General features: G+C 41.7%; 1 protein-coding gene across 4 annotated transcripts in view; it reads left to right on the top strand.

Moving 5' to 3' along the window:
- The first annotated feature begins 1,613 nt into the window (after positions 1-1,613).
- Positions 1,614-14,365, top strand: part of UAP1 (UDP-N-acetylglucosamine pyrophosphorylase 1) — a 32,003-nt gene continuing 19,251 nt past the window's right edge. For 3 of the 4 annotated variants that reach the window (XM_068963659.1, XM_068963658.1, XM_068963657.1), the window contains exons 1-2: positions 1,614-1,709; positions 6,452-6,788. In XM_068963659.1, coding sequence (XP_068819760.1) covers positions 6,509-6,788 — 280 coding nt within the window. In that variant the 5' untranslated portion in view covers positions 1,614-1,709; positions 6,452-6,508. The remainder of the gene's footprint in view (positions 1,710-6,451; positions 6,789-14,365) is intronic. The other variant, XM_068963660.1, reaches the window with a different exon arrangement.

The following is a 14,365-nucleotide window of genomic DNA, read 5'->3' as shown; positions in this document are numbered from 1 at the left end:
AGGTTTAAGAGAAATGTTCTTTGTAGTATCAGGGACCAAACAATGGAAGGTTTTCCAAATGATGAGAAGTATATCAAGGTCTCCAGGACCTGACAGCATGCACACTCATAGAAAAAACAATTACAATTTATTTAGTGTTTACTCTGTTCTACATTCTGTTATTGTATTGACTTATTTAGTTCTCACAACAACCTTAAGGGGCATTTTTATTATTTTCTATATTTTATAGATAAGAAAACTGATGAGCAAGAGTTAATCAACTTGCCAAAGATTCCAAGCAATAAAGAAGTTGGAATTCTGTCTGTAGATGTCATGTTGGTAACCACTATACTATAAATCTTTCAAACAAATGGATGACATTCTGGGATGATGAAAGATAGAATATTCAACCTCCTGAATGTATTACTACCAGGAGTACTTATCTGGTGTAAATTTTTCTGTTACTTAATGCAGTGGATAATTTTGAAATTGATAAAGAAAATTAAAAGGCATTTTTACTCAAGAAAGCAGAAAAAAGGCACCTAAGTAGCTGAATTTCTGTCAGGTGTTTTGTTAAATCTAGATGTTTTGATATTTCAACATATTGAACTTCTTGCAAAAGCTGTGCTACAGGTAAACACAGCTTTTATATGTCAAGCATATAATCTGCAGGGCACATCCACACAAAGATATATGGTACACACCAAATTATAAACAGTTGCACTGCCTTGGAGGGCCTTGGAGGTCAGCCAGCCCAAAGACCATTTTCCTGTCATATATGGAAGCCCAGGGAGGTTAAGACCACAGTCACACAAAGCTGATGTGCGGGCTCAGTCTCAATGGCGCGCTTTTCATTTCCTCGGGCTACCTAATACATTTGCTTGGATTTCCTATTTGTGTGCGTGTGTGTGTATGTGTGTGTGTGTGCTTATTTATGCAAAAGTAAATGGGCCTGCTTCACGTGCTTGGGACGTAAACCACGATAAAACAGAAAAGACGGTCAGGGCCCTGCCTATTTGGCCAACTCAAGACGAAACAGCAGCCCCAGGTCAGAGGGCACGCCCTGGTGTTCCGCGCCAAGACGTTGGCCGACGCGCTTTCGCAATCCTCCGTGTGGGCGGTCGGAAATCCGCCACCCGATGACACAGCTCCCCGACTAACTCTGCGGTCCATTTCGGGAAAGGGGGGGAACGCCCCGAGCCGCGGGGCCACTGGGCTGACTAGGTGCCACGGGAGGGGCCCTCGAGGGACAACGCGGTGAAATCAGGGCGCTTAGAACCTGGTCGCTATACCATCGCGGGCTTCGGGCCTCGCCCCCTCCATCGGACGCAAAAGACACCCCTCCTGGCCTCAGGGCCCTGGGGGGCGGGGCCGCTTGCTGACAGGACCCCCGCGCCGTCCCCATTGGGCCGGAGGATGAGTGACGCGGAGGCGCCGCCCCGCCCCGCCTCTCCCGGCGCTCCTCCCCGCGACCGCCGAGTCGCTTGCGCTCAGGGAGCTGACGCGTCGGGGAGGCGGGTTGCGGCTCCTCCCCTCGCGGCAGCCACTCGTTGCAGAGACGGAGGGGCGGGGTGGCCGGGGCCGGCGCTCCCCCTGGCCCCAGCTCCCGGCCCGCCCCGCCGCCCCGGCCCCCCGGATGAAGGTATATATCAGGAGCTGGCGCTGGACGCAGATGAGTGGCCGCGCCGAAGGAGTCGGAGCCGGGAGGAGCTGCTGTCGCGCCGAGAAAGGTGAGGGGCGCCCAAGGCAGTCGCTGTCTCCTCCCGCCATCCTGGAGTAGACGGCGGGATTCGGGAGCTGGGGCGGTGGGGGGCCGGTGCCGCCACGCACACGCTTGCGAGGCCTCGCGCGCGACGTGGACACGCGGTGCACGTACGTGCACAGAGCCGGCGTCTGGGCACACGCGGAAGAGCCCGCCTCACACCCACACCGCCTCCCGTGCCCTGCGGCGCCTCTCAGCCTCGGCTACCTGGCCGGGAGCTCTGGCGTGAGGGGGCCTCAGAAGGGCAGGGTCTGCTTGTCGTGCGGTTGAGAGTGGAGCCTCACCTGGACCTGGACGGGGGCCTTGAGGTTCTCAGGCAGGGGACTTAGGCCAAGCTTGGGGTGGGATCCTACAGTGGGGAGAAGTCGTTGCCACTGTCCCATGGGAGCGAGTTGGGGTGTCTTGAATATATGAGGGAAAGACTCTGGAAGCGTTGACAGTACAGTAAGGATTCGAGTTATCTGTGGAGGACCTGAGTGAGAGTGGAACAGAGCCTTACTTGCCGCTTTTGTTTTAATACTGGTAATGGGAGAGGGTTGAAATGTCTGGCTTTCCCCTGGCTTGGCCAAGCAGAAAGATGAGATTGGAGGGTTTAGAGCACACATGTGCTGAACATATGGTTTCCTGAAGATTTTATTAAGTTTGGCCCGACCCTATGTTAATATTTATTTGTACGTGGCTTATGATATCTGAAACCAGGTAATAGTGATTATGATACTATATGTATGTTATTACGTAGTGCCTTTAGTTTAAGGTCTTTGTGGTGAAATTAGGAAAATGAAGGCAGTTTCTATTCCTTCACTGTTGCTGAGCTGGCTCCCTTAGCTAAGGCTAAAAAAAGATTTAATATACTATGCTGTGAAGTGTTTATAGGATTCGATGGTTATGGCCCCTGTGTTTTTCTAAAGGTTTGAGAGGTTTACTTACCAATTTGGGAGGCATAAGGAAAGCAGAAAAGGAGCGTGAAGTGCTAGGTATCTTTTATTCCTGTCTGCATGTGTTCAGTCTGTCAGACTCTTTGGGACCCCAGGGACTGTAGCCCACCAGGCTCTTCTGTCCATGGAATTTTCCAGGCAAGAATACTGGAGTGAGTTGCCATTTCCTACTCCAGGGATTCTTCCCAACCCAGGGATTGAACCTGTGCCTCCTTTTTCACCCCTGAGCCACCTGGGAAGGCCAGATATCTTTTATGCTAGGGTTTAAATTCCAATAAAGGTATATTTACTTCCCTTATAACTCAGTTGGTAAATCATCTGCCTGCACTGCAGGAGACCCAGGTTTGATTCCTGGGTCGGGAAGATCCCCTGGAGAAGGAAATGGCAACCCACTCCACTATGCTTGCCTGGAGAATCCCATGGACAGAGGAGCCTGGCGGGCTACAGTCCATGGGGTTGCAAGAATCTGACACAACTTGGTGACTAAACCCCCACCAAACCACCACCACCAAAGGTATATTTGATAATGGTGGACTACTACAAATATGTCATTGTTGTTGATGCAGGTGCATTGGTGTGGGCATATCAGGAATTTTGTCATAATTTATAGATCTTCAACTTTTTCAGACTTTGGCTGTCAAAATAAAAATCCTAACCTAGTCTCTTATTCACTACTGCTTACCATTACACACAGGCACACACCTCTTATCAGAATCAATGGAGGAAGTGCTGTTCTTTTTGTGGGATAGAGGTAGTTATATCTGGTTCATCCTGTGAAGTTCCTCTCCCGCTGTCCTGCACATTTCCTTCCTTTTCCATGATGGCATATGAAATCAGTTTTGCACAGTGAGTCAGGTATAAGAACATCAAATGTGTCTATATTTCTGAATAAAGAAAGTCCAAATTCTTTTTCTTGCCCTCTCTCTGTTTTACACACACACACACACACACACACACACACACACATACACACACATACACGCAAAGACATCTACACGAAGATAACAGAGTCCTTTTTTCTCCTGAGAGGCAATACAGCATGATGGTTAAGAGCATGCAGTTAGGAGTCAGGCTGTCAGGATTTGAATCCTAACTCTTTATCACCCTCCTGGTTTTGGACTGTCAGCAAGTTATCTCTGTGGCTCAGTTTCTTCCTCTGTAAAGTAATCGCAATAACAGGACCTAAGGGTTGTTTTGAGGATTAAGCGAACAGCTGTCTATAAAGCAGTTAGAACTGTGTTTCTATATATCTTAGTGTTTGTTGTTATTGCCCCTTCAGGAGACACCCAGATGTAGGTTTTCTTAACCTGAGTTCGTAAATGGTGTTTGATGCTTAATAGTCTTCATCAGGTAGTGAGGATTATTAATCCCACTTTACCAGCAAAAAGAAACAGGGAAAATAAGCAATTTAACTGAGCTGCAGAATTTTGCTCTGAACTACCTTTTACTATTCTTAGAGGAGAAGATAGTTGGGTTTTTCTTTGGTAACTACTTTTCCTCCGTCTTTTATATCTCAGTTAAATAATTATAATGCAATGATGATTCTTTACAGTATGTCTCAAATTATCCATCTCAGTTTTATTTCCTCTGCAACTAATCTGGTTCCTTTTTGGTTTTTCATACCTGCAGATGTGTTTTAACTCGTTTTCCTGCTTCTAGTTGTCTCTCCTTACAGTCTCTTTTGTGCAATGCTCTTTTCTCTCATGTCTCTAAAGCATGGTGGCCCGGCCCTGTTAATAAGCTGTGTTGGCTTCCTGTTACTTACTTGGTTAGATATAAATTCCTTTGCTTAGTTTTCAGGGCTTGCTGTTCACACGTTAGCCCTACCTGAAATCATTTCCCATCATTCTGCATAAAACTAACTTTCTTGCCGCTCTCTGTCCTGTTCATGTGTACTTCTCGTGGACAACAGGCTCTGCTTATTTCTGTTGTTGTTTTTAGTCACTAAGTCTTGTCCAACTTTTTTGGACCCTGGGTACTGTAGCCCACCAGGCTTTTCTATCCATGGGATTTCCTACGCAGAATACTGGAGTGGGTTGCCATTTCCTTCTCTAGGGAATCTTCCCGGCCTAGGTTTTGAACCCATGTCTCCTGCTTGGCAGATGGATTTTTACCACTGAGCCACTTGAGAAGCCCACTTATTTCCTAATCTTATCTATATAATGTGCTCAACCCTTGAGGCACAGCTAGATCATGCTTCCTTTGTGAACCCTTTCTGGACAATGCCTATCTTTTGCATTTATCTGTATTAGGTAAGTAGACTAAATATTTCCTCATTCTCTTTTTATTGTATGCAATTTAACATTTTGCTGGATTATTATGGAATATTCTTAAAAAGCATTGTCTTATCCCTGGATTGTTTTGTGTAGATTGCTTGTCCTTTAGGGTTTAATTCTTAGTAAAGATGGTGGACTTATTTTATTCCTTCTTTGCAGGAGTTGCCTTTGAGATAAAACCATATTTTTTATGACTGTAGGTATTTCTGTCTCCTTGATATTGTTGTATTCTGAATTCTCTATTTCTGTTCTTAGAGATAAAAGGAGAAAGGTTGAAAATATTAAGCAGTTAGTTATTCTTTCAGTAGTAGTTTAGTGGAGTGTAAAGAGGCAGCTAGAGCCTGGGAATCAGACTGCCGTATGCTGCACGAGTCAGCTGGGTTGCTTTGCTTCTCTGTGCCTTGGTCTTCTCACCTGTAAAGTAATGATAATAGTAGTATTTCTGTCACATGTGTGTGCTCAGTTGCTCAGTCACGTCCGACTCTTTTGCTACCCCATGGACTGTTGCCTGCCACACTCCTCTGTCCATGCTGTTTTCCAGGCAAGAATACTGGAGTGGGTTGCCGTTTCCTATTCCCGTAAACAGGGTAAAACACTTCATTGCTGCTGCTGCTAAGTCGCTTCAGTCGTGGCCAACTCTGTGCGACCCCAGAGACGGCAGCCCACCAGGCTCCTCTGTCCATGGGATTTTCCAGGCAAGAGTACTGGAGTGGGTTGCCATTGCCTTCTCTGAAACACTTCATTAGGTTTGCGTAAAATTTAAGTTATGTCTTTCTTTGGTTTATGTCTTGTTTTCTACCCCAGTAAATATTTATGTTCAGTTTTCAAGTTGGCCAGGGCCCCAGGATAGCCAAGAATAAATTGCTATATAGCAGGCAAAGATAAAGGGCCATGTGTGCTGTGCTTAGTTGCTCAGTCGTGTCTGACTTTTTGCAATCCCATGGACTGAAGCCCACCAGGCTCCTTTGTCCATGGGATTTTCCAGGCAAGAATCCTGGAGTGGGTTGCCATTTTCTTCTGCAGGGGATGTTCCTGACACAGGGATCGAACCTGTGTCTCTTGCATCTTCTGCATCACCAGGTGGATCCTTTAATACTGCACCACCTAGGAATAGAGTTGTTGAAAGTAAAATGAGACCATGTAAGCAAAGTACTTGGTGCAGTACTGGTATATAAGAATAATTAACATTGTCTTACAAGTTTGGTCTCTTATGAGTATGATCATGATGGAAAAGCAATATTTCCTTAACATCAAGTGTTTAATTATTATTTGTTTTAATTCTACTAAAAAAATATTTTTTGGCTGTGTTGTGCTGCTTGTGGGATCTTACTTCCCCAAGTAGGGATTGAACCTGAGCCCTAGCAGTGAAGCACTGAGTCGTAACCACCAGGGAATTCTCAAGGTTTTTTCCTTTTTAATGTACTCATTTTTAGCAGGAAAAATTTCTTTAGGTTTCAATGTTGGACTTTGACCTGCTGTTGATTCCTTTTCTCTTTCAGGTTTACAGGTGCAGAAATTACACCTCTGTTATCACAAAACTTGGCTATTAGAGCATTATGAATGTTAATGACCTCAAACTCAGGTTGTCCAAAGCTGGGCAGGAACACCTGCTGGACTTCTGGAATGAGTTGGAGGAGGCCCAACAGGTAGAACTTTATGCGGAGCTCCAGGCCATGAACTTCCAGGAGCTGAACTTATTTTTCCAAAAGGCCATTGAAGGCTTTAACCATTCCTCCCAACCAGAGAAAGTGGATGCACGGATGGAACCTGTTCCTCGAGAGGTGCTGGGCAGTGCTACCAGGGATCAAGATCAGCTGCAGGCCTGGGAAAGTGAAGGTACTGAGCTTGGAAAGATTTGCTGTAAGGTTTTTTATGAGATATACCATTTAATGGATTTAAATCCACTAAAGTAACTTGAGTGACATCATTAATATTTTGACTTCCCTAAGACCTTAAACCAGGTGACTGATCCAGAAGTGACAGATTGTGTGGCCAGGACACTGTGGTAGCTCCTGTTGCCAGTCCCTCCATTCTCTTTTCGTTTCTGGTGCCTCAGTTCAGTCGCTCAGTTGTGTCCGACTCTTTGCGACCCCGTGAACCATAGCATCCAGGCCTCCCTGTCCATCACCAACTCCTGGAGTTTACCCCGACTCATGTGCCTAGTTCATGGCTTTTCTCCTTCAAGTCCAAAATTAACTCCAGTCTCTTTCCTTTCCATTATCTGTACTACTATTAGATTTCCCTTCCTGGAGCACAAGCTAAATGTTTCAGTTCATGCTGGCTTACTCCAAAAACCTTCCGTAACCCAGCCCTAGCTTGCGTATCTAGTCCTGTCTTTTATGTTTCTCTCCGATTCTACTGCCTCACACATTTCAGCTGGAACCCATAATTCATCTTTCTCTGAACATTCTGTTACGCCTTTCCTGCCTTTGCTGGTGCTTGTCCTTAGCTGCGTCTGGCCTTTGCACCTTCTCTATGTGACTGGATCTCCTTGTGAGGCTGCCCGTCTCCTGGAGCTGTGTAGTGCAGTGGTTCATTCTCCAGGGTTCATCACCTCTTTTTCAGTGTCCCAGGCTGGAGTTATTTGTGCACGGTTTTCTTTCATTCTTTCTTATAATAAGGGTTGTTTATGTCTATCTTCATTGTCACAATGTAAACTTTTAAAGAGCAGCCCATGTCCTAGTTTCTATGTATATCCATAGTTTTAGAACAGTATTTTGCAGTTATAAGTTGATTGATAAATGTTTCCTGAATTACTCCAGTGCTTTTTCCTCTAAAGCATATCATAAAATCTAACTCTAACCCGATAATGAGTACTAATGAGTACTAATGAATGCTTTTGAAAATGGTAAAATAACTAAAATTTAGTTTTTCTTTTGGTGGGGTTAAGAACTGTGGTTTTTATAATCTACTATTCTGTGGTTTTTATAATCTTCTACTCTGTAAGTACAAGTGACTAAATATTGCAGCTCAGGCCCTTGAGTATTTGTCCATGCTTCTTGGCAAATCTGGACCTTATTTCCTCAGCTGTAGAAAGAACAGGCTGGACTAATACTTTTCTTTTCTTTTTAAAAAAACATTACTTTATGGCAAAAAAATATTAATAATATCAAAGTAACAGAAATAACTGTAGTGAAGTTGCTGATAACCTCATCATATTTGTGTTTTCATTTGCCCGCATTGCCACCTAGTAGTTGGTAATATACATATTTACTTTTATGGATATGATTTATAGCCTGTATTCACACTACACTGTGGCTATTTTTATTTTGTCTTTTGCTCTTTGGCACTCTCTGCATCTTCCCAGAAAAGAAGCATAACTACCATTATCAACCTTCTTCTGTACCATTATCTTCATATCTTTCTCTGGGCTTACAGATTTACTCTTTTTCAAACTGTATTCCAAAGACCTCTAGGGTTTTGACTGCTGGTGAGGCTGTTTCATGTGGGAAGGGCAGAAACAGATGCTAAACAGTAGGTCTCCAACCCCTTCACGTCCCCACTCCAGGAGCAGTTCTACTTTGACTTATTTTGATACATACATAAAGCTTGATACCTGAGGTTTTATTTAAAAGGGCTTGGAAATTAAAAACATTGAAATAATTGGATGATCTTCAGGGAGGGCCCTTTCAGATTTTAAAATGTTTGTTAGTGTCTAATGTAACTTCTCACTTAGAACAGGGCCCTGGCACTAAGATGTGAGAGGGACTTGCAGGCAGATCCTTCTGAATGGAGGACTGTGGTGACACTCTGACCCTCACTAACTTTGGATTCATTAATCCTTCTCTCCCTCCCTGGGTTTCAGAAAGGCTTCTACTTCAGACCAAAAGCCACACAAGGCCTTTCTAATCCTCTGGTATGCCAACTGCCTATATTTCTCCTTGTGGTTCTATGGGGATAAAGTCTTAGAATTAACTCTTTGGAAAGATAAAACTTTGACCTTGTATAATGGGGACCATGAGCAGCAATGAAGACTTCTTATACATGGAATCTATGTATAATTCAATTCTTCTTAGGTTGGAATCTATGGAACAAGCCCAGTGACCTTTCATTTAAATTAAAATCCAGAACGGTTACAAGCAAGTCTAGTATAAGAAAGTACAAAGCAAACTTCCTTTTGGCTTACGGTCAAGGAAGCAATAGCCAATTGTGGCTTTAGCAGTAGGGGTGGAGAAGGAGACTTTGGAACAGACTTTACATCCTTTTCGCTTAGAAACTACCATATGTGTGCAAAGTTTGTAACAAAATGAAGTCTTCAGTAAGTTATCTAAGGAAAGAGAGTTCCATTGCAAAGATTAGGATGCTTTATTTCAGACAATAGGAGATTACTGATAATTGTATCAAAGACAACTGGGCCCCAACCCCCGCACCCTTGCTGCCCCTGCCCGATCCCAGTGCCCCAGGAGAGGGAAAGTAAAAGCATTCTACAGTAATTTCAGAGTGTCTGGTGACTATTGACATCAGACATTTTAATACCTAGGGTGGAAAATTATTGCTGAAGGATGAATACGTAAGTGACCACTGTGGTCCTTCCTGAAGAGAGTTCTTGTTTTAATTTAATTCTTGAAGCACAGAAAATGAAAGGTAGAGGAGTCTGAAAAATCTCTGTCTTATAAAACTCAGATCTTGAAAGAAGTAATTTAGAAGCTTTGATGAGAATATTATTTTAGAAAGGATACTTACTCTGGAAAAATATATTTGCTTAAAAAATTCCATTCTTTATAAAAGCAACCCATGCTTGAACTGAACACAAAACAATCTTTTAACTTTATGTTATAATAAATTAGTAGTCAGTGTTAGCCTTTTTTTTTGCCTATGAGGCATTTAAAAAATTAATTTATATAGCATTATGGTAGAAAAGTAAATGGATTGTTTAGAAAAAATGTATTAATAACATTATGTCCTCTACATTTTCTGAAATCTAGTGCTCTGATATTTTTAATAGATTTGTTTTATTTTAAAAGTCACATATATTTTGGAGAGGTTGTAAAATACTAAGAATTATAAGAGAAAAAAGATAAATCTCTGCTGTCTCACAATCCAGAGATACTCACTACTAATATTTTATAGTATTTTCTTATATACACACACATGCATTAGGTTCATAGTTTATGTATAGTCATGTAGCCTGCCTAAGAATTTGTTATTACAAAGAAATTTCAAGCTTATTTGGAAACAGATATTTGGGACAAAAAATAGTATAATGAAATTCCACATATATATCACCTTAATTACATAATTTTCAAAATTCTGCTTCATATATCCCTCTTATTTTTCTCTGCTATAGTATTTAAGGCAAATTGCAAACGTTATGTTATTTTTATCCTCATAAAGTTTAGTATGCATCTCTTAAGTACAAGGACATTTTCTTCCCCTAATTACAATGCCATCATTATACTTAATGAAATTTATAATAATGTCCCAGTATCTGAAACCATTCCAAATAGAGATTTCCCTTATTAGTCTACTTTTCATTCTTAATAGTTTAGGGAAGTAGTTAATCTATAAAATAATTGTTTAATCTGTGAAATGTGATTAAAAATTAAACTCTTAGAATACCTCCTCTTTCTTGTATAGTCTTCCTTTGTTTGCACCAGTTGATTAGCCTATTTACCCCACTGCTTGTCCAGTAGTGCTGACAGTTTAGACAGAAAATTCTGACGATGCTGTATTTCAATAGCACCTCTGCTAGCCTCTTTGTTTCAGGCACATGCCCAAATCAAAGAGTATGTTTGAGAGGAACTAGTCCAAGCAGGAAGTTATCCAGGAAGCAGTTGACCTGGGAGAGGCTACTGTAAACTCCTCTCTGTTTTCTATAAGTGTTACTAGGAAAACTGTTCAGACTCTGTTGGGCCTACATGCCTGACTCTGAGGAGAGAGCTCTACCCGTGTCCTGGAAATCGCTCACTCTGGCTTGATTTCTTTTCTCTCTCTTTTTTAAACCTGTGATTTGATGTGTGTTAGGTCCTGACCTCTGTGGGAAGGTAATTAACTCTCGTGTCATATAATGAAAAGATGGGAAGGATGATATAGTACTAAACTTTTCACGTTTTTTTTTCCCATATTTTTGTGGAAGTTTTGAAATAAAAGTTCATAATTTCCTAAGTGTCGCATAGGTTAAGTATGTTTTAAGCCTGTTTATAAAAACAGTCAACATTTTTCAGATAGGTGCAGTGCTGCCTGTGTAGAATTATACAGTTTGAAATCATGTGTATGGCCATGTAACTATGAGGCTTACAGAATTTTATTGGCCTACTTAATTTCAAGAAATATTTGGTCTGTCATAAAGCAGATACTAATTTATGCATTACACGCTTTCGATAAACAATGCAGTTTTATTGCAGTAACATGGATCAAGTAGATGAATACTTCAGCTCGGCAGGGTTTGATATTGTTAACAACAGCTATAGCTGCATTTAGTTCTTGAGTTGCAGCTGGCTTTAATACTCTAGGGACTGCTTGCCTTCTTCTTATTTTTCTCTGTCTGCTCATGAGTCAGACGTATAAGCAGGAAGAAGTTAATGCAGACACCTTTTTCTCACAAATATTTATGAATTGTGTTATAATTCATTATAACAGTTGTGGCTAGCTGGAGATTAGTTGTAAATGTAGATCTGCCTGTAAATGTACACCTGGCAAGCATGGCGTCAGTGCTGTTTTTAAGACATAGTGATTATATGCGTTATCAGGTCCACAGGTGGAAAGAAGAATTGGAGAAAGTATGGAAAAAGAATTGGAGATGTAAAGCAATTATCCTTAAATAAAAAATTACTTAATTAAAAAAAATAAATAGATGAAAAAATTAGGAAAAAAAAAAGAATTGGAGAAAGTGTGGCATTGGAGGGCTTAGGAAACAAACACATGCCATTTATTTGAATGAAGGAAGAGGCCACTACCAGCTGTTGGTTTGCAAAGCTTTAAAGCAGAACCATTTGGAAACCATTTGGAATGAAGCAGTGGTTTAGGGAACTGGTCCAAGGAAGAGAAAAGGTTATACAGTGATAATTTTGACAACTCGTTAGAACCTAGCGAAAGTGCCGCCTGATGTTGGGTGGCCATGAGGCGAGCCAGAGCTGAGACATGGAAGTGACTCTGGAAGTGTGGCTCTTAAAGGAAGCTGAGAGAAATAATGTAACTTTGGACTGAAGGTAAAAGTGAAAAATCAGGAAGGATGACTAGAACCACAGTAACAGTTCGTTGTTTAGTTGCTAAGTCATGCCCGTTTCTTTTGTGACACCATGGACTGTAGCTCATATAGACAGGCTCCTCTGTCTATATGGATTCTCCAGGCAAGAATACTGGAGTGGGTTACCATTTCCTTCTCCAGGGGATCTTCCTGACCCAGGGATCAAACCTGTGTCTCCTACCTTGGCAGGCAGATTCTTTACCACTGAGCCACCAGGAAAGCCACATTAATAGTACAACAACTTAAAACACATGTGCTCTATAAAGAAAATAAATAGTACAAAAAGAACAAAGAGCTTTGTGTCCAGAATATTTATCTGGGACTTTGGGGGAACACATTTAGCAATATTTTTGATTCCAGCACCTTCGGTGGTATATGAGGGTTGAGCAAGTAGTAGCAGCAGTAGTGTTAGTCACTCAGTCGTGTCTGATTCTTTGCAGCCGCATGGACCGTAGCCCACCAGGCTCCTCTGTCCACAGGACTCTCCAGGCAAGAGTACTGGAGTGGGTAGCCATTTCCTTCTCCAGGGGATCTTTCTGACCCTGGGATGAAACCTGGGTCTCCTGCATTGCAGGCAGATTCTTTACCTAATGAGAGACCAGGGAAGCCTGAGATAGTATTGAAAAACTTTTTTTTTGTCTCACTTAATGTGATTAGAAGAAACTGTCTTAGATCTGCTGGGTTAAAATATGAACATATTATATATGTATTATATCTGTTTTCTAAATTTTGAAGAGTTCTGCATTCTGAAGTAAGCTTCTTAAATAAATCTAGTTTAGGTAAGGGTTTGTGGACCTGTAATTTTAAATAATGCTTTTTGGGTCAGCGACGGCAGAGTTAAATTTATTTCCTAGAAACCATGGTTTCTTTGGTAACTGAAGACATAACCAAATGGAAAATGGTTTTCAGAGCTGCTTTATATGGTTCCTGTTCCCTTCAGATTGCTTCATCTCACCCAGTCTTTGTTACATGGTGGTTGTAGGGCCTGTTTTAAGGGCAACACAGAGCTTGAATGCTGTTAGAAATTCAGTCTTTGACAAATTTTGGAGAATGTGGGCTCTTGGCCACCTCAGTAGCTTTTTCATGTAGGGTGATGGGTAAGATTTAAGAAAAGGCAGCACAACTTCTCATTAATTCAGTGGAAAAGAGAAGAAGGGTCAAGAAGGCAATAGGAATGACTGTTATACAACACCTAAAATTTATGGTGCTGTATAATATATCTGTTTAATGTTTGGAGAGACTGCTGGAGTCAGTGCAGTGTTGGTGAATAGGCCTTGGAGTCAAGTTCTAATCCTGATTCACACTGTTTAGCTGTATGACCTTGGGCAAGATCCTTAATGAGCCTATGAGCCTATGAGCTTAATGAGATCCTCATATGAGCCTATTACGTCTAAAAAGGGGAAAATTATACTTACCTCTTAGATTACAGTTACTGTAATAATTACTGGAGTCTAGCATTACTCTTGATATTTTATTTTCAAACTTTAATAAGGTACAGTGAAATGCTGTGGAGAAAACAAGGACAGTCTCATCATAAGCAAGGAAGAAAGAGAGAAGATTAGTTCTCAGGTAGCTAAGCTCTCTGCTTCATATCAGAGGGGAAAACTATGGAAATATCTAATGTGTTTTTAAACTTTTTGATTGAAAAAATTGCCAGAAAGTTCCTGCATAATATCCTTGGCTATGCTTAGTTACTAGTGAAAACAGGTTGTAGAATCAGGATAGTTTTGATTTTATATTAGGTTTATTAAGAATATTTTTCTGAGTTCACAGTGTACTAGTATATTAGCTGTAGGAAAGCCTAGGGCTTCCCTGGTGGCTCAGGATGGTAAAGAATCTGTCTGCAGTGCAGGAGACTGGGATTTGATCCCTCTGTTGGGAAGATCCCCTGGAAGAAGGGAATGGCTACCCACTCCAGCATTCTTGCCTGGAAGATTCCATGGACTGAGAAGCCTGGTGGGCTACAGTCTATGGAGTTGCAAAGTGTCAGACATGACTGAGCAACTGACACAGACACACAGTGTATCAAAAACATGTAAGACCAAAAAACCCCCCCCCACACACACACATAAAGCATAAAGTTGGTAATTTAGACAAAAAAAATTGATACTGGCCACCACTGCTCCCTCTGGCTTGATCTAGTTATGGATAGTGACCTGCCTTATTCATAGAATTTCTGAGAAGTTTAATAAAAGTGTGAAATTCAGAAAAAAGAACAAAACCTATC

The sequence above is a fragment of the Capricornis sumatraensis genome, chromosome 2 (assembly GCF_032405125.1).
Source record: "Capricornis sumatraensis isolate serow.1 chromosome 2, serow.2, whole genome shotgun sequence".
Lineage (NCBI taxonomy): Eukaryota > Metazoa > Chordata > Mammalia > Artiodactyla > Bovidae > Capricornis > Capricornis sumatraensis.
This window is presented reverse-complemented; position numbering and strand designations above follow the sequence as displayed.